The following is a 20,845-nucleotide window of genomic DNA, read 5'->3' as shown; positions in this document are numbered from 1 at the left end:
GAGAAAGACCTGGAGAGGGAAGAGATTAAAAGTAGAGTGAAGTTAAGAGGCTGTTAAATAGTCTAAGAAATGACAGGGGGTGAACCAGAGTAATGGGGATAGAGATTTATAAAGATTAGGCTGGGTGCAGTGGCTCACACTTGTAATCCCAGTGCTTTGGCAGACCAAGGTGGGAGGATCACTTGAGGCCAAGAGTTCGAGACCAGCCTAGGCAACATGGCGAGACCCTGTCTCTACAAAAAATTTTTACAAAATTAGCTGGGTGCAGTGGTGCACCCCTCTAGTCCCAGCTAGTTGGGAGGCTGGGGTAAGAGGTTCACTTGAGCCCAGGAGTTCAAGGCTGCAATAAGCTATGATTGTGCCACTGTACTCCAGCCTAGGTGATGGAGCAAGACCCTGTCTCTGAAAAACAACAATAAAAAATTATAATAAAATTAAAAGATTTAGGATGTAGAAATGCCAGAACTTGGTGGCCATGTAGAGACAGGAGATAAAGAATGGCATAAAAATGATGCCCAGCTAAATGCAATGTTGTATCTTAGATTATATCCTAGAACAGAAGAAAATTAGTGGAAAAACTGATAAAATCTGAATAAAGCCTGGAGCTTAGTAATACTAATACACCAACCAATGTTGATTTCTCAGTTTTGACAAATATACCATGGTATATAGAAGATGTTAACATTACAAAAACTGAATAAGGGGTATAAGGACACCATATTATCTTTGCAACTTTTCTGTAAAACCAAATCTATTCCAAAATAAAACATTCATTAAAAATAAATGATACCTGGGTTTCTGACTTGGGCACTTGGGAAACCAGGTGGCTCTAATTCTCTAAGACAGAATGTCACAGAGGAGGTTTGGAGAGGGGCAGATGGTAAGGCTCAGTTTTAGACATACTGAGTTTGATGTCCCTAAATCTGGAGGGTGAGCTGTCTAGGAATGAGTTGATTTGGAGCTCAGGAAAGAGATCCAGGTTGGCAAAAAAACACTAAGAGTCAGGATGGATTTGCAGGCTTGCCTGAGATTGCCCTGGGGACACTTACATTCAAAGGCAGAGAACCGTATGTCATCCCTGGTGAGGCCTGAATGCAGAATCACAAGTTTACCAATCATTATACACTTACTGAGCATTACCACATGCCAAGCCCTGAACTAAATGTTTACCTATATTACTTCATGGAATTCTCATATCTACCACATAGAATAGGTGCTATTTCAGTCATTGTACAGATGGGAAAATCATGTAGCAGGATAGCCTGTGCTTTAGTAGCGGCACTCCACTGGGTAGGGCATCAGAATCATCTGTGGCGCTTTTTTTTTTTTTGAGACAGAGTCTTGTTCTGTCAGCCAGGCTGGAGTGCAGTGGCACGATCTCGGCTCACTGCAACCTCCCTCTCCTGGGCTCAAGCAATTCTCCTGCCTCAGCCTCCCGAGTAGCTGGGTTTACAGGCGTGTGCCACCACGCCTGGCTAATTGTTATACATTTTTTTGTAGAGATGGGTTTCACCATGTTGGGCAGGCTGGTCTTGAACTCCTAACCTCAGGTGATCCACCCGCCTCAGCCTCCCAAAGTGCTGGGATTACAGGCATGAGCCACCGCACCCGGCCAACTTGTGGCGCTTTTAAAATAGATGCCTTACACTCAGGAATCTAGCTAAAAGCTCAAACCTATGCATATTCATGGTGGTGTTGGAGGCTGAATCAACTGTAGTGACGTGAATCATCTCTTTTCTCCCATTTACTCAATGATTAGCTTTCTTCTTATGGTATAAGGCATTTATCATTGGTGTATTAAATAGCGTATAAGACACCCAAATCTAATGTTAACCCAATACTTTAATATGAACGTTATGATCAGTAGGTAGTATCTTAGATGATACATTTCATCACAGACAAAACAAAAACCTATCTGTATATGATATTAAGAGGAGCACAGAATTGGATAAAGTAGGGTTTATCTTAGTCGGAGACCAAATGGTTTTGATATGTGGTTCCTAGACGGGCAGCATCAGTAGCAACTGGAAATGTGAGATGAACATTCTGAAACACACATCTGGTCAAGAACCACTGTTTTAGTGGCTTTAACCACAAAACATCCACATTGTTCCCTAAAGGTATGCTAAGAGTAAAACGGGTAACTGGTTAACTTCCCATGATACATCAATTTAATGTAAAATTATGCAACTATCAACAAGAATAAGCATATCTATATGTATTGATATAAAACAATCTCTAATATAGTGTTAAGTGAAATAAGCAATATGCAGAACATTAAAAATACTTTTTAGCCGGGCACGGTGGCTCACGCCTGTAATCCCAGCACTGGGAAGCCAAGGCAGGCAGACTGCTTGAGCCCAGGAGTTCAAGACCAACCTGAACGACATGGTGAGACCCTGTCTCTATGAAAAACACAAAAACTAGCTGGGCATTGGTGGTGTGCCCCTGTAATCCTAGCTACTCAGGAGGCTGAGATGGGAGGATCACTTGGGCCCAGGAGGTGGAGGTTGCAGTGAGCCAAGATTATGCCACAGCACTCCAGCCTGGGCTAGAGTGAGACCGTCTCTAAATAAATAAATAAATCTAAAAAACTTAAAGGGGGCATGTGTCTGTATGTATGTATACTTTACACAGTAACAGAATATCTCTTTAAAAACATAAGAAATTAGTAGCTTGAAGTTTCCTCCAGGAAGGGAAGCAGGAAGCAGGTGATTGGATTATAGGGATGGAAGAAACATTTTTCTTTCTTTTTTTGAGACAGAGTCTCACTCTGTTGCCAGGCTGGAGTACAGTGGCGCGATCTAGGCTCACTGCAACCTCTGCCTCCCGGATTCGAGCAATTCTCCTGCCTCAGCCCCCCCAGTAGGGACTAGGGGTGTGCGCCACCACTCCCAGCTAATTTTTGTATTTTTAGTAGAGACAGGGTTTTTACCATGTTGGTCAGGATGGTCTCGCTCTCTTGACCTTGTGATCCGCCCGCCTCGGCCTCCCAAAGTGCTGGGATTACAGGTATAAGCCACCACACCTGGCTCTGGAGAAATATTTTTCACTACACGTTTTTGTACTGTTTGCATGTTATATTAAGTGCATGTATTATTAATTCAGATTAATTAATTAAAAAAAATTTAAGTTTAAGGGCAAAAAGAACCACTACTTTAGAGAGAATGGAGATATTAGCAAGTAAAATATATGAAAGAGCTAGTTGGAAAGGAAGCCAAGCATGGAGTAGAACGTGGGGCCGTCAGCTGCTAAACGGTACTGAGCGTTAATGGAGGGCGGAGCAGAAGAAAAGTCAGACCTGGCAAAAAGATCATCTTTCCTCCATATCCTTTCTGAGGTAATATTAGGTAAACTGAGACCCGGACCAGAGGGCTCAATTATATCCATAGTCACCTTTATTCTGAATTAACCATTTATCAAGAGTGCACCTGAAAAGAGTAGAAAAAAATAAAGGAGCCCATCAAAAAAAAAGTTCCCTGGCAAGTGGGAGGGAGGACATGATGTTAGGAGCCCTGTTTGGGGAAGGAAATGTTGTCCAGGTCATGGATGCCATTTTTGTCAATGACTCGAACACTGAAGGTTGGCAGATTCAGGATGAAGCGTTTCTGGAGCTGCAGAGAGACATGGAGGAAATCAGTCAACAAATAATTACTAAGTACTATGTGCCAGGCTCTGTTCTAGACACTGGGGATACAAGCAAACAAAAATCCCTGCTTTTTTTTTTTTTTTTTTTGAGGCAGAGTCTCGCTGTCGCCCAGGCTGGAGTGCAGTGGTGTGATCTCGGCTCACTGCAGGCTCCGCCCCTCCGGGGTTCACGCCATTCTCCTGCCTCAGCCTCCTGCGTAGCTGGGACTACAGGCGCCCACCACCTCGCCCAGCTAATTTTTTGTATTTTTAGTAGAGACGGGGTTTCACCGTGTTAGCCAGGATGGTCTCGATCTCCTGACCTCATGATCTGCCCGCCTCGGCCTCCCAAAGTGCTGGGACTACAGGCGTAAGCCACTGCGCCCGGCCAAATCCCTGCTTTTGTGGAACTGATATTCTATTGGAGGCAGTTGGCAGTAGGGCACTAGTACTCTAGTGGTAGAGGGTACCCAAACAGCAGCTGGAGGATGACTGCGAGGCAAGGAGGCTGAACTGGGAGGTGCAGCTAAGAGCCTGTCTCTGGTCAGTCAGCTGACGAAAGAATGAGACAATCTAGTGTTCTGTTCCCCATAGTGTTCTGTTACCCATCAGTTTGGTAAACACAGACGTCTCTCTTAAAATGTCTCAAGATAATAAGCTAACAAAGAGTGATTGTCCTCAGAACAAAGCAGAGGCCAGGAGCTGTGGCTCAGGCCTGTAATTGGGAGGTTGAGGTGGAAGAATATCTTGAGCCCAGGAGTTCAAGACCAGCCTAGGTAACATAGCAAGACCCCATCTCTTAAAAATAAAAAAATGAGCTGGGCATGGTGGTGCCTGTCTGTAGTCTCAGCTACTTGGGAGGATCGCTTGAGTTCCAGAAATCCAGGCTGCAGTGAGCTATGATGGTGCCACTGAACTCCACTCCAGCCTGGGCAACAAAGCGAGATCCGTCTCTTAAAAAAAAAAAAAGTGGGGGGTGGGGTGGGCACTGTGGACTGAAAACAAAAGGTTTGTGTAAGAAGCAAACTGACATTACTCCCAACGCTCCTGCTCTTATCTTCCTACTCTCTTACTAAACCACGAGTTCAAGTTCATCCTTAAGCCACAGGAACAGTAAAAGAATGAAAAAAAACTAATGTGGCTGGTTTTTGACCTCCCCATTTCCCCATTCTCCATCCATACCCAAAGCCTTAGACTCTAAGGAGTAGTATTAGAAAGGGTGTGTTCTGTAATCCTGTCCTCGCAAACCAAAGTCTACTCTCCCCTTCTGCCCAAAGCTTCCTAGTTGCTTTCTATGGTCCTCCTGAATTCTTAGGGGAGGCTTTTTCTCACAGATTACAAAGACTCGTGCACTATTAAGGGAGTAGGCAGTATGGCAATTACAGGTGGCACAAGAACAGGGCAGGTATAAAGTCTAGGGCAGGGATGGGTGTGGTGGCTCATGCCTGTAATCCCAGCACTTTGGGAGGCCAAGGCAGGCAGATCACCTGAGGTCAGGAGTCCAAGACCAGCCTGGCCAACATGGTGAAACCCTGTCTCTGCTAAAAATACAAAAAATTAGCCGGGCATGGTGGTGGGCACCTGTAATCCCAGCTACTCAGGAGGCTAAGGAAAGAGAATTGCTTGAACCCAGAGGCGGAGGTTGCAGTGAGCTGAAATCGCGCCACTGCACTCCAGCCTGGACAACAAAAGCGAAACTCCGTCTCAAATAAAAAAATAAAATAAAATAAAGTCTAGAGCAGAAGTTCTTCAAGTACAGCCTCAGTTACCACCTGTAGCAAAATCACCTGGGACTGCCAGTTAAAGCAGAGCTTCCCAGTTTGCACCTCAGAACAGTGGACTCAGAATTGAGGGTTGGGGCAGAGATGGCAATCTGTTTAACAGGTTTCCCAGGTGATACTTACACACACTAAAATTTGAGAACCACTGGTTTGGATAAACCAGAAAGAATTAAATTATAAAACTGACATTGAGGAGGTAATCTGTGAGAGAAAAGTGAGCTTTCTATCCACACCAAACTCTATCCCTGGTAGCAACTTCACATCTGGTTAGTGGGTATGTATTACACCTTCTGGCAAAAAACTGAAAAAATATAACTGAGGAACAGAAACAACACTGGCAAACAGAGAGACAAACATTCCTTTCAGGATCCTATGGGAACTACTCACCTCCTCCAGACATTTCCTAAGGAGCTCCACTGCCCTCTCACGTGAGATAGCTGAAAGACAACACAGAGACCAAGTACTTCCGGTGCTGTCATTTTATCCAACTCTCAGCAGCTTTTGATTAAGTTCCAAATCTTAATCAAAGCTGGCTTCTTCAGGTCTCAGTGCCACACAAACGGAAAAGGCAAAAAATGCTTTGCCTTCTAGCCTGCAACCAACTTACTCCACATGCAGCTGGGGGTGCCCCAGACCCAGTGCTTCAGCAGCTACAAGCCATTGCAAATTGATTTGCTACAGTGAAGGGTAAGCATGAAGGAATTCTGCCTCCCCTGGCCAGGGCCCACCTCTGAAGAAGTCCAGCAGCCTGTCTCTCTTTATCATAACCCACCCCTTTCACTCCCCCTTAGTCCAGGGTTTAAATCAATTCCATCTGCCCCAGTCAGCTGCAAATCAGGGAAAGAGAGGACGGGGTCAGAATTTCAGCCTTGTTTTCCCAGCTGGGTCTCTGTTCAACAACAGGAAGAGAATTCATAGGATGGGGCTGAGACTTTCCCCAAATAGGAGCCAAAGGAACTGTCTGTGGGCATGGCAAACTGGGACATGTTATGCATTCAGGCTTCAGAGGTGGCTAGTAGCTATTTTGGTGGGCAAATAAGCTGTATTACTGACAGATGCCAAATCAAGAAAGTCACTGGGAGGCCAGGCTAATTCTTTTCAGGATGTGACCTGGAGCTCTAGTGTGGCTAAGGTTGAGCGAGAGGGCAGCACCAAAAAAGAATGAACATGCCAGATTCTTACAATACTGACAGTGAAGAACGGAATGGAAGGGGAGAAGTGGTTATCTGTGCTTCATCTATAGTCTGTAAAAGCTAAGAATTCCAAAGTACCCACTGCCCACAGAGGCTAAAGTCGAGGTTAGGACTGGGGTCAGAAGATGGAACTTAGGACAAAAGCATCCCTGTGTCTAGGAAGTCCCAACCAGAGCACTTAGGCAAGAGGAGGAAACAGAGTACCCAAATTGGAAAGCAGGAAGTCAAATGTCCCTATTTGCAGACGACATGATCTTCTATATAGAAAAACCTAAAGACCCCACCAGAAAACTCCTACATCTGATAAACGAATTCCATAAAGTTGCAGGATACAAAATTAATATACAAAAATCAGTGTTTCTATACACAAACTAGCTGAAAAAGAAATCAAGAAGGCAATCCCATTTACAATAGACACAAAAATCAAAGAAAATAAAATACCTAGGAATAAATTTAACCAAGGAGGTGAAAGACCTCTATAATGAAAACTATAAAACACTGATAAAATAAGCTGAAGAGGATACAAACGAATGGAAATACATCTCATGCTCATGGATCAGAAGAATTAATATTATGAAGATGACAACACTACCCAAAGAAATTTATATATTCAATGCAATCCCTATCAAAATGACAATGACATGCCTCACAGAATTACGGAAAAAAATCCTAAGATTTGTAAGGAACCACAAAAGACTCCAAATAGCTAAAGCAATCCTGAACAAAAAGAACAAATCTGGTAGCTGATACCACTACCAGACTTCAAAATACATCACAAAGTTGTAGTAACCAAAACAGTATGCTATTGGCATAAAAATAGACACATAGACCAATTAAACAGAATAGAGAAATTAAGAAATTAAGCCACATATCTACATTTGACTTTTGATGAAGGTACCAAGAACACCCACTGGGGAAAGGACAGTCTCTTCAATAAATGGTGCTAGAAAAACTGGATATCCACACACAGAAGAATGAAACCAGACCCTCACCTCTTACCCTATACAAAATTCAACTCAAAATGGATCAAAGACCTCAATTTAAGACCAGAAACTAGAAGAAAACACAGGGAAAAAGCCTCAGGACATTGATCTGAAAAAGATTTTATGAATAATCTCATGAACACAGGCAACAAAAGCAAAAATAAACAAATGGGATTATATCAAACTAAAATGCTTCTGCACAGCAAAGGAAACAATAGAGTGAAAAGGCAACCTACAGAATGGGAGAAAATACATGCAAACTACTCATCCAACAGGGAGTTAATATCCAGAAAATATAAGGAACTGAAATATCTCAATAGAGAACAAAAATTCGATTAAAAAATGGGCATATGATCTCAACAGACATTTCAAAAGACATACAAATGGCCAACAAATATATGGAAAAAATTCTCAACATCACTAATCATCACAGAAATGCAAATCAAAACCACAATGAGGTAATATCTCATCCCAGTTAGGAATAGCTATTATCAAAAAGACAAAAAACAACAAATGCTGGCAAGGATGCAGAGAAAAGGAAATTCTTTATACACTGTTGGTGGGAATGCAAACTAGTATAGCCACTAGGGAGAACAGTATGGTGGTCCCTCAAAAAACTACAAATAGAACTACCATATGATCTGGCAATCCCACTACTGGGAATTTATCCAAAAGAAAGGAAATCATTATATTGGATGAAATCATTATATCACTGGGGAAATACTGCACCCCAGTGTTTACTGAAACACTATTCACAATAGCCAAGATATGGAACCAACCTAGGTGTCCGAGAACAGATCAATGGATAAAGAAAAAGTGGTATATATACACCATGAAATACTATTCATCCATAAAAAAGGAAATACTGTCATTCAACATGAATGGAACTGGATGATATTCTGCTAAGTGAAATAAGCCAAGAACAAAGTTAAAACACTGCACGTTCTCACTCATGTGTAGAAGCTAAAAAAGCTGATCTCATAGAAGTAAAAAGTAGAATAGAGGATACTAGAGGCTGAGAAATCCTCTGTAAGGGATGGGGGACATTTGTTAAAAGATACAAAATTGGCAGGACGCGGTGGCTCACGCCTGTAATTCCAACACTTTGGGAGGCCAAGGCGGGTGGATCACTTGAAGTCAGGAGTTCTGGACCAGCCTGGCCAACATGGTGAAACCCCGTCTCTACAAAAAATACAAAAACTAGCCAGGCGTGGTGGCACACGCCTGTAATCCCATCTACTTGGGAGGCTGAGGCACGAGAATCGCTTGAATCTGGGAGGCGGAGGTTGCTGTGAGCCGAGATCACACCACTGCACTCCAGCCTGGGCAACAGAGGGAGACTCTGTCTCAAAAAAAAAAAAAAAAAAGATAGAAAATTATGGATAGACAGAGGAATAAGTTCTATTGTTCTATATCACTGTAAAATGACTATGGCTAACAATATATAGTTTCAAATAGCTAGAAGGAGGATACTAAATGTTCCCAACACAAAATGATAAATGTTTGAGATGATCGATATACTAACTACCGTGATCTGTTTACATTACATGTATTGAAACACCATGATGTACTCTATGAATATATGTACAATGATTATTTGTCAATTAAAAAATAAAATTTTAAAAAAGCATCCCTGTATCTGAAGTTTTGCCAAGCTGACGCTTTATGGGCAAGTAGAGCGACGGCTTTTTCTTTCAAGAGGGGGCAGCCATTAGGTGACAACCAAGGGAAGGCTTAGATTTGTAGCCTTAGAAAGCTTTGATGTTTAAGCAAAGAAACCTTCAGTTGTGATGCTGGGGACCTGTTCATCCTTGCAAGCTCCAAACAAATATACAGCTACTTGCTTTACCCACTCATTCTTTACTGAGATGCCAAAAAGCATCTAGGCAAAGCAAAATAAGTGAAAAAACTTGAACTCTTAGAAATGAAGGATTTTAGAACCCAATAAAAATGTTTTATTCACTATGACATCTATTCCAATCCTCCTTCAAAACAAAACCCAGCTCTAGAGATATGTACTATCTCATCTTGAATGGCAAAAAACAGGACTTACATCAGCTTTTGGAATACCCTACTGACTGACAGAAGAGTGCAGCTTCCAGAGGGGGACCTGCTTATGCTTCTTAGGATCCATCCTATTCAAGCCCTGGCCACCCAACTCCAAGGGTGGACAAACCTGGGAAGCAGCTGAGGGCAGGGCTCTGCCACTGCTTCTTCCCTAGAGTATTAATACTTACTCGGTGTGTAGTATCGGTCCAGGATACTGAGAGTCAGGAAGGCACCATAGCCATGGGCTGCAAAAGGGGCCTTGGCCAAGGCTGCCAGGTAGTCCATGTAATACAGCGCTGGCCCTTCATGCTCATCATAGCCAGCCAGGAGGAGGTTCACATGATATGGGGTCTGCAAAGAAAAGATATAGCAAAGTGATAACTAAAGCAGAACACCAACATCTCTTCCCATGGCAAATGAGAATATTCTGACTCTTGATGAGAAAGAAAATATTAGCAGCAACTGAGTAAATCACAATGAAAGTAAAAATGTAGGGAAATCTAGAGGACCTGGAGTATGGTAACAGGTCAAGGGACGTCAGCTTGTTCTCTTTGAACAGAAGGGCATTTGGAGCACTTGAAGGTATATGAAAAAGCTGCTATCTTCTTAAAGTCTATGGATGAGAACCTGTATAAAAGCACTTCTTCAAAAGTATTTGATAGCAAAACAGAGTGACTATAGTTAATAATAGCTTAATTGTATATTTTAAAATAACTAAGAGTATAATTGGGTTGTTTGTCACACAAAGGAGAAATGATTGAGGTGAGAGATACCCCATTTACCGTGATGTGATTATTACACATTGTATGCCTGTATCAAAATATCCCATATACCATATATATATATATATATATATATATATATATATACGTACTATGAACGCACAAAAATTTAAAATAAAAAAAATTTTGTAAGCACTGCAAAGGCAAAGCATAGGTGCTCTTTTGTCATTCCTAATTGTTGAAACCAACAAACAATTCTGAGAGTGCCAGGCCACTGACTGAAAAAAGCAGATGCTCCAACCACATCAAATGAAATAAACAAACTCAGTCTGGGCATCTGGACCAATCCCAAATGGTAAACTGTATGCCCACTACTAAAGAAACAACTTATAGCTGGGCGCAGTAGCTCACAGGTATAATCTCAGCACTTTGGGAAGCTAAGGTGGGAGGCTTGCTTGAGCCCAGGAGTTTGAGACCAGCCTAGGTAACACAGTGGGACTTGGTTTCTACAAAAAAAACTAAAAAATTAGCCGGGCATGATGGCGCACACCTGTGGTCCCAGCTACTCAGGAGGCTAAGGTGGGAGGATCACTTGAACCAAGGAGGTCAGGGCTACCATGAGCCGTGATTGTGCCACTGAACTCCAGCCTGGGTTCAAAAAAAAGAGAGAGAGAAAAGAAACAACTCATGAGGTGGGGAGGGATAGTAAGTCTCTTTCTTTGTTGTTGTTTTTTTTGTTTTTTTGAGACGGAGTCTGGCTCTTGTCCCCCAGGCTGGAGTGCAATGGCGCGATCTTGGCTCACTGCAACCTCTACCTCCCAGGTTCAAGCAATTCTCCTGCCTCAGCTTCCCAAGTAGCTGGGATTACAGGTGCCCTCCACCACGCCCAGCTAATTTTTGTATTTTTAGTAGAGACGGGGTTTCATCATGTTGGCCAGGCTGGTCTTGAACTCCTGACCTTGTCATCCGCCCGCCTCGGCCTCCCAAAGTGCTGGGATTACAGGCGTGAGCCACTGCGCCCAGCCGTAAGTCTCAAATATTTAAATCAAATCACCAGACTTAACTGAAAAGTAATTTTGGACAAATAAAAAGCAATAAAAAATAATTATAACTTGGATTTATAGGTATCCTTTCTTTGTATTACCTGCAAATCTAAAAACATAAGTTTTATAGAGAACTATGACTGAGTCTGCGTTGCTCTTCATCTCCAAATGGATGATTTTTTTTTCTACACCAGCTGCGCCATTTACCATGTTAAATTCAGCCTGTCTATGCCCCCAGGCATCAGGGGTGGGACTTCCATTTTATATGGCTTTCTTTTTCTCTGCAGGATGTGTTTCTCCTCTTGCATTTGCTTCAGCCGGTAGTAAGCAGGCCTTGCCCATGGATATGTCCCCATCCCTAAATTTGTGTATGTATTTAATTAAACGCACAGTAAGTGAGACGCCTCATTATGAAGCATGAAGTGTAATAGCTAATGGTCCTAAAAGTGGCATTTAACATTCTTTGAACACTGATTAACATGGCCACTTGGCAGCCTTAAAAAACTCATGGTTTTTGCTTTTTTCGGGGGGAGGGGTTGGGAGGGGAGTAACAGGGTTTTGTTCTGTCGCCCAGGCTGGAGTGCAGTGGTGCAATCATAGCTCGCTGCAGCCTCAAACTCCTAGGCTCAAGCGAATTTCCCACCTCAGCCTCCTGAGCAGTTACGACTATAGGCACCTACCACCATGCCCTGCTAATTTATTATTTTTTTTTTAAGAGATGAGGTCTTGGCCGGGCACAGTGGCTCATGCCCGTAATCCCAGCACTTTGGGAGGCCGAGGCAGGCAGATTACTTGAGGTTAGGAGTTTGAGACCAGCCTGGCCAACATGGTGAAACCTTGTCTCTACTAAAAATACAAAAACTAGCCAGGCATGGTGGCACGAGCCTGTAATCCCAGCTACTTGGGAGGCTGAGGCATGAGAATCGCCTGAACCTGGGAGGCAGAGGCTGCAGTGAGCTGAGATCGTGCCACTGCACCACTCCAGCCTGGGCAATAGAGCAAGACTCTATCTCCAAAAAAAAAAAAAAAAAAAAAAAGAGAGAGAGAGAGAGAGATGGGGTCTCACTATGTTGCCCAGGCTGGCCTTCAACTTCTAGGCTCAAGTAATCCTTCCACCTTGGCCTCCCAAAGTGCTGGGATGACAGTCTTGAGCCACCGTGCCTAGCACGAAACTCATATTATATACTTACTTGGAATTCTAAGCCAGCTGTGCTAAGTAGGAAGGGTTCCTAACGTCGCCTGGAGATTACAGAGTAGTCCTCACCTCCAAATAAGTTTCTGTTTTAGTGATAAGACAGTGGGTAGTCCCAGAGAGAAATAAGTTGACCAGCAATCAAGACTTCTGAGAAAATAATTATCTGCCTATCGTATTTCCCAATGAGTAGTGTGCAGCACTCTGCCAAGCTCTGGAATTCTCTGTGCATTCTGAGTACCTTCTTAGTAAATCTGACCTTAGGCAAAAAACTTAACCCCTATGAGCTTCTGGGTTGTTTTTTTTTAACATGTAAAACTGGGTTAATTAATCTTTCTCCTTTCTATCTTCTAGGAAATATAATGAGAAAAAATAATAACGGTAAAGCAACCCAAACTCTGGAAGAAAAGATGCTACCAAAATTCCTACTACATAACTACATCCCAGTCTCTTTTTGAAAGCTTGTCACTTTAAACAACAACAAACCTGCTTAAATTAGCTACAGATTTAAAAAATGCTATTAGTTATATATAAGTGTGAAAACAGTACTGCAAAATCTGGCAGACATAGAATACCTTGGTGTTCTTACAGTTAAAATTAGAAGAGAGAAAGAGGGAGGAAAAGAGGCAGAATAGCAAAGAGAAACTGGTTTCCCTCCCCAAGAGAATTAATAATACAGTCTTTTACCTATCACAAAGTAAGTTAAATCTTTTTGCTAAGAGGATAATCTCTACTCTTCTCTACTAACTAGCCAGAACACTCACTGTATACTTAGCCAAGACAATTTCATCAAGTTGCAATGGTATATTAAGTATTCCCCCAGATACTCAAAGAGACCTTGTTAGAACCCAGATGTTTTGCCTTCAATGAAGATCTTGTCCATACTATAAGATTAAATTGTTTAGAACAATAAATGTTATTTAAAATCCACTACCAGAAAATTTTAGATGAAATAGGATGTCAACAGAATTTCAGAAGCAAACTCCATCACTTAATTGGTCTATATAGTATCATTTACTCATGCTTAGGCATCTGACGCACACATACACTTACCAAAGTTGGTATTCAGAAGCTACAACTCCTGGTATTGAAGATAACTCACAAATTATTGTGTGACTTTGAATTACCAACTTTTGCATGTGTGAGATGCTTAAGCATAAATAAATGGTGTTATCTAGACTAATTAAATCAATACATCTGTGCAACAACTTGCAGTTTGTGAAATTCTTCTGACAATGCTCCACCAAAGATCTCTGGCTTGGCTGGGCACAGTGGCCCATGCCTGTAATCCTGCACTTTGGGAGGCCAAGGTGGGGGGATTGCTTGAGCCTAGGAGTTCAAGACCAGTGTAGGCAAGATGGCAAGACCCTGTCTCTACGGGGAAAAAAAAAAAAAAAGCTAGGTTAGGGGGCTACTTGGGAGGCTGAGGCAGGAGGATCCTTAAGCCCTGGCATACAGTGAACTATGATCCCCCCACTGCACTACAGACTGACTAGCAACAGAGTAAGACCCTATTTCTACCAAATAAAAAGAAAAGTCACTAAACAAATGTGAGAAAGCAGTAAGTGCTACTTCTGAGAAGTGGTTCAAGTTTAAGTGAACTGCCAGCATCTCCATGAATGTACATTTATTGTTGCTTTTTGCTAGGCTTGGGTCCTTCTCTTTCTACCTCCCTCTAGACACAGGGTGCTAAGTAAAGAAAAGCTTAGGATACAGGCCAGGCATTCAGAACTGAACAAAGAGGAGACCAATAGCATAAATAAGAAAGAGTTGGGTTGTGACTTTAGAAAAGTTAGTCATTTAATCTCTCTGAATTTTAATTTCTCATTTAAAACATGGGATGATCCCTACTACAAAAGGGTTGCTGCAGTAAGGATTCCAAAAGATAATGCATGTGGATAATAAGCATAATGCCCGAAACAGTAAAGACTCTATAAACAATGCAAGTACTCAGGAGAAGCCCAACTACTTCTGGCACTGAGATACAAGGGAAATTCCTATGTGTCTTCATAAAGGGATATGGAGGGATGTTAGTGCCCAGCACAGTGCCTGACACATGGTAGAAAAGCAGTAAATGAGTTTCCTCCTCTCTCATTCTTGGGACTCTTTCCAGGGGCCCTAAGGTAATGGTGTTCAGTGTCACAAGCATTTGTACTAGACACGTAGAGGACATCTACTTCACGGTCAACCCTCCCTAACCATGTCATTTCTTCCCTTGCAAAGGTGTCTATTCTGAGTGGTAAAGCTACTTTCTAGACACTTTTTCATCAGTTCCCTTAGTTCCCCATGATATTACATACTTAAGGATTTGCCTAATTATCTGGGGAAATGAAAACATTAATCAATAATGAGAGCACTGCCAGGGATCCTCTTTACAAAGAATCTCTTACAAAGTAATCCTTTGCAAAGATTACCAAGAATCTTTTAAAATGAAATCTCTATTCTGTACATGATATAATCTAGCCTTTGGTTGTCTCCACTATTCTAATTGTTTAGATAGTAAGACAAAGTTTTGAGGTCCCCAAGGGGAAGAACTGCAACATACAAGACTAGGCTTCTTCCACACCATAAGCTAAGACTGAACATTATATATAGTATTGAATTAACCTAAATATCCAAACATTCATCCACGTGAACCCAAACATTTAGCTAAGATACTCTCTACCCAAAGGCCTTGGCAATCACCATCAATGGTCTGCAATGCAAACACCAACATGTTTAAAGTTGTGTCTAATTGATATACAAAGAAAAAATTTTAAACGAACCAGCCTGGGAACTCAAAATGAACTTCAGCTTCTAGCATGAGGTACCACCAAAATTTTGCCTCTTAATAGAAGGCAGTGAGGGTGGGGTGACGACAAAACTAGACAAATGTATCTTTTCCTCCTTTAATGAGTACATGAGTTTATTTTCACAGTGAAGTGCATTTAGGTCATTTTGAGATTTCTTCATCTGTACAATAAGGATAATAAAAGTACCCATCATTATAAGGTTGTGGTAAGGTTTAGATAAACACATGTAAAGTGCTCAGTGCAATGCCTGATATATTGTAATAATGCAGATTGACTATTACCACAACACTACCACCACCACTTTTAGGATTTGACTGCATTATCAACAGATTTGACTAGATAGTAAGATCAAGAAGTGGGCTACAGAGAGCCAATAAAATTGTCCAACTTTTGTTGGTTACTAAAAGATCAAATTTAAGAAGACAGGGGAATTGGCCAATAAGCACATCTCTTACGTACTTCTTTCTGAGACTGAAATAGACTTCTTAAAAACTTCTGAGCATCTGAGTCCCACAGAACTGAGCTCAGTGCCACTTTGGACTCTTGTACATTTGGGAGTGGGGAGTGTGCACTGCACACATGCAAACTTTACTTAAGTTAGATGAAGTGTTTCCTTCCCTCCAACTCTTGTGCATATGACTCCTTGTATATTCCCTCTCTTATGAAAAAGAAACACTGTAGTAATTAAGAGCGTGAAATTCCATAAATTTTACAGCTAAAGAGAACAGTTGTGATAAATACACTGAAACAACAAAATCAGCAACAAGAGTCTGAGCGGTGACAAGCAGCGGTGTGACATCTGGCGGAAGCTAAAGTCACAGCAAGGGGGAGAGAGGTGGGCGTGAGGAAGCATCCTGCCAAGCGTGGACACAGAAAAAGAGAGGAACTGACAGTCTTCCTTTGGAGCCAGGCCAGCCTTTGCCACCTCTAATTGAATGGGACAACCCTGCTATGAGTGAGGTGCTTTGGAGAATGGTGCAATTTCTTTTTTGATGTGTTGCACCTTGGAATGCTAAGCAGTGTGTGAGGTCAGTAATTTGGAAGAAGATGCAGAACCACCAATGAGACAAATGAGTTTGTCTAGAGATGAGTGTTTTCATAAACAGACTTCTAAATATACTAAACAGAGACTGGACATTGAAAAGAACAGTACATCTGCTATTTCTTTTAGTCCAGGGGATTGTCAAAACTGCCTAAAATTCCATCTTTAGCACTGAGAGGATTTCATGAAAACGCAGTTTACAGACTTAGATGGGATAGAAAACCTCAACTAGTTTACCCAGTATCCCTTTTACAAATGTGGGGACTAAACTTCAAAGAGGAAACAGTAACTTGCCCTAAACCACACAGGTAATTAGCATCAAGGGTCAGGTCCAGAATTCAGGCCTCCCAACTGCAAGTCCTACATGCTTTTCCAGGAAATCATGCTGCCTCCACAAAATGGAAATTAGCGTAAACATATGATTTGGTATGTAAATGCCAGTTTCACACTCATATATTTCAGAAGGCACTATTTTGCATACTAGCAACTACTGCTCTCTATTTCACTTATCACATCTTTATATGACCAATAACATTTTAAGGATTTTGTTTGTTTATTTTGGGAGACAAGGTCTTGCTATTTGCCCAAGCAAGTGCAGTGGCTATCCACAGGTGCAATCAAGCACACTATAGCCTCAAACTCCTGGGCTCAAGGGAATCCTTCTACCTTAGCTTCCCAAGTAGCTGGGACTACAGGTGGGTGCCTCCATGTCTACCTAATATTTTAAGTTTTAAAACGGCAAGTTTAAAATATCACACAATTACGACTCCTCTATAGGATCTAAAACTATGTGGTAGTTCAATAAATACCCATGATGATAGATTACCAACACCTTAACTGCTTTGCCAATCCCCAAGTTTTCAATTTCACTAATAAATAAAATGAATCAATTGTTATTTTCTTACACCAATGTTCTGAACTCTGGACTTTGTTTGCAATAACCAACAAAATTCACTAGCTATATTTTTTGGGTGGGTTTAGTGGTAATTTTAAAATCTCAATTTCAATTTTGCTATTTTAATTAAAGAAGGACTTCATATGTGAATTGGAATCCACTATTTCAAACACTTAAAAAAACTCAAAGATTTCAGCAACTTCCAATTATTGTGACCTAGTACCTTTCCTAGCTCTAAAAGACTATGGTTCTATGGATGGGGAAGTGGGTAGAGAACTACCTATCCTTAATGCCTAAGCAATATGGAATCATTTATACCCTGACTTTTTTTTTTTTTTTTTTTTTGAGACAGAGTTTTGTTCTGTTGCCCAGGCTAGAGTATAGTGGCATGATCTCGGCTCACTGCAACCTCCGCCTCCCGGGTTCAAATGATTTTCCTGCCTCAGCCTCTGGAGTAGCTGGTATAACAGGCGCATGCCACCACGCCTGGCTAATTTTGTATTTTTAGTAGAGACAGGGTTTCACCATGTTGGCCTGGCTGGTCTCGAACTCCTGACCTCAAGTGATCCATCTGCCTCGGCCTCCCAAAGTGCTGGGATTACGGGCATGACCCACCATGCCCGGCCTTGTACCCTGACTTTAATCCTCTTGGCTACATTCCTTTTTAAGGAAACCCATGTGTAGATTCAATCTCTTTTAGCTTTAAGTAAAAAATACGCAGTTTATAAAAGCCTTCAATCAAATTCCATGAGTTCCCTGGGATTACAACATAGAATAATTATGAAATGGGCAGATGCCCCAACTAACTTCATTTCCACATTTGGAATGTGAATAAGTTCAATAAATGTTTATTTAGCATTTATTATATGAGAAGCATCATGTGACATGATGAAGATGGGAGTCTGGATCTGGAAGGCACTCATAAGGTAGATGTGGATAAGAAGGACTCCAGATAGAGGAAACAGTATACGTGAAGACAAAGAAACAGAGAGGAATATGGAATGTGTGGATACTGGTGAACATGGGACACATACACCTGGAGAATTAGGTGACTTCAGCAGGAAGCAGGGAGAGAAACTGGGATGACACTGTCACTGGCCTCCTAAAGAATATTTACATTAGTATGTAAACCATAGAGCAACCAGTGAAAATTTGCCACTTCCATCCCTCTGCTGATCCAAGCCTTTTTTCATGACATAGCACATTGGTTAATTGGTGCCAAGGAACCCTGATGTCTCAGATTGATATTCCACCAGTCCCAGCCATTTTCCCTGCTTCTCTTAAACAGAAGACTTTTAGAAAGGAAATACAAAACAGATTGCCATTTTAGGATGGTAATTGACAGTTATATGAAAGATAGACCGGGATTAGGACTGAGAGGAAGGGGGCATGGTTAGAGGATCTACAATAGTCTACTCTAGACAATGAGGACCAAACTAAGGAAAAAGTAGAGAGGGCGGAGAGAGAGGTATGAAATATGAGATATATTTAGAAGGTAGAAATGATGGAACTTCATAACAGTAGAAGAGGTGAGGGAGAAAGAAGAGTTAGGACTCTCAATAAGGGGGACAGTGGCAGTCCAAATGAAAAGAGCTCAATTTGGACCTAATGAGCTTAAGCACAGCTGTCCAAAGACAGATGGGAAGAGAAAATAGTGTATAACCCAGGTCATGAGACTGAATGAAGAGCCAGCCAGTGAAGAGGTTTCATTCATATGAACACATACACTCTCACACTCGCACATGGAAGACAGTAAAGAAAATGATTACAACAGGACACTGTGGCAAAGGTATACCTAAGTTGCCATAAGAAATTGAGGGTGACATATGTGGTGGGGGTGGGGGAGCAAATACAGAAAAAACTTCCCTGATAAATGCTGAGTTTAACTGGCATTGAAGAGCGAGCCACGTTGGGATGTTGGTGCATTCAAGGGAGAAGACTAGCAAAGTGCTAGAGTGACAAAAGCAGAGGTGCGAGAGAGAACCCAGGGCCGGTTAGGGTCCTGTTGTCTACAGTTGCCACTCAGAGTGGAGAAGGTATGGAATTGGAAGTTGAAAACAATTTTCTCTTAATCTTGTGACAGAAAAAAAGTACAAATGTAAACTGATCAAAATCAGAATACTATAATGAGCTTCACAAACAAAAAGTTAAATTAAACACCTGACTTTCTTGTTCTCTCCTGTTCCAAATGCATTTATTTTTTGTAGCACTAAAAAACAAACTGGCCCACATTTATAAATTCTCATACTAAATTGGGAAATAAGGAGGCAAGTGTGCCTCAAACAAAGCAAACCTTTCATTTTCAGAGGACCAAGACAAAATAAAAGAAACACTGCTCTGAAAATGAGACTGTCTAAACAATTTTTCTTTTCCTTGCCTTAGGTCATTCTCCAAAAGTATATTTGGTATACCTGTTTGATGCTGGCAGATCCAAAATAAAAATATAAAAATTGTCTTTGTTTTCCTTTAATAACAATTAGCTCATGTTCAAATGTTTTTGCTTAATACACTGGTAAAAACTCATATAATGGCTGAGTTCTTGAACTTAAGCTCAGGAATGTTACTGCATTTACAACCAATATTTTAAACTTTAAAAGAAAAACATCTTTTAAATTACTACTTGGATAAACTCTGATTTTAAATGCCATAAGTCATATAAGATAGGCATGTACTTTTGTGACAAAGCAATGAAAATCGAATGTGGCTTTATCACCTTACAGTTGTGTTACTTGAGATAGGCCACTTGGAGCCTCGAGTGTCCCATCTGTAATGTGGAGGACAGTACTGCTTGCTTGACAGAGCTGTGAGGAATTCAAGTACTCACTCGTGTTAAAGTTCCTGGAAGAAGACTTGCTAAGTAGTAGGTGCCCAATAAATGTGAATTTTACAACCAAAAAAATTTAAATATTGTGTATATTTCAATTTTTAATTAATTAGATTTTAAAGGTCTCCTCAGTAATTCCAAAGTTACTATAAATTTTACTTCTCTAAAGCTATCAATGACTCCAAGTTTGATTGGTTTTCCTATTACAGATGTAACTTATCGTAATTAGTTTAGAAATGTAATGAGTTGAAATGCAACATGGCACAGATGCCTTATTATACCAAATAGTTAACACAGTATTTGTTTTCTACATTAATTTTACTTGCTAATCAAAAATACTGCTTCCCCCCAAATAACGTCAAAATAAAATTGCTGATTGTGCAATGATAAAACCAACACCATGTTTGCAACAAGGACACTTGAATTCTTTTTTTTCATGAGCTGGCAGTTTCTAGGAAAATTTAAGATTCCACATACCGTTAAGTCAGTTTTTAAAAATCTCAAATGCAAAAACCATGCTTTGCTACACACTTGCACACTACAAGGCATATATTAAGTTGTACATGCTAAGCATGCCTATGAATATCTAATTTATGAATTCTGAACATCAAAGCTGATTCATCTCTCTGAGCTAATAAATAAGATGGTCTTCTAGAAAAGAGTAGTTAGGACTATATATGATGTTATATGTTTTCAGATATC

General features: G+C 41.1%; 1 protein-coding gene across 2 annotated transcripts in view; it reads right to left on the bottom strand.

The window, feature by feature from the left end:
• Nucleotides 1-3,376: 3,376 nt before the first annotated feature.
• PSMB2 (proteasome 20S subunit beta 2) overlaps nucleotides 3,377-20,845 on the bottom strand; it is a 38,343-nt gene continuing 20,874 nt past the window's right edge. Inside the window, exons 4-6 of one of the 2 annotated variants that reach the window (XM_054496253.2) lie at nucleotides 9,822-9,984; nucleotides 5,796-5,845; nucleotides 3,377-3,614 (exon numbers count right to left, since the gene is read on the bottom strand). In XM_054496253.2, the coding sequence (XP_054352228.1) occupies nucleotides 3,507-3,614; nucleotides 5,796-5,845; nucleotides 9,822-9,984 (321 nt within the window). In that variant the 3' untranslated portion in view covers nucleotides 3,377-3,506. The remainder of the gene's footprint in view (nucleotides 3,615-5,795; nucleotides 5,846-9,821; nucleotides 9,985-20,845) is intronic. The other variant, XM_054496274.2, reaches the window with a different exon arrangement.

Source organism: Pongo pygmaeus, chromosome 1 (assembly GCF_028885625.2).
Source record: "Pongo pygmaeus isolate AG05252 chromosome 1, NHGRI_mPonPyg2-v2.0_pri, whole genome shotgun sequence".
Lineage (NCBI taxonomy): Eukaryota > Metazoa > Chordata > Mammalia > Primates > Hominidae > Pongo > Pongo pygmaeus.
Note: the sequence above shows the minus strand (reverse complement) of the source record. Positions and strands in the feature narration are given on the sequence as shown.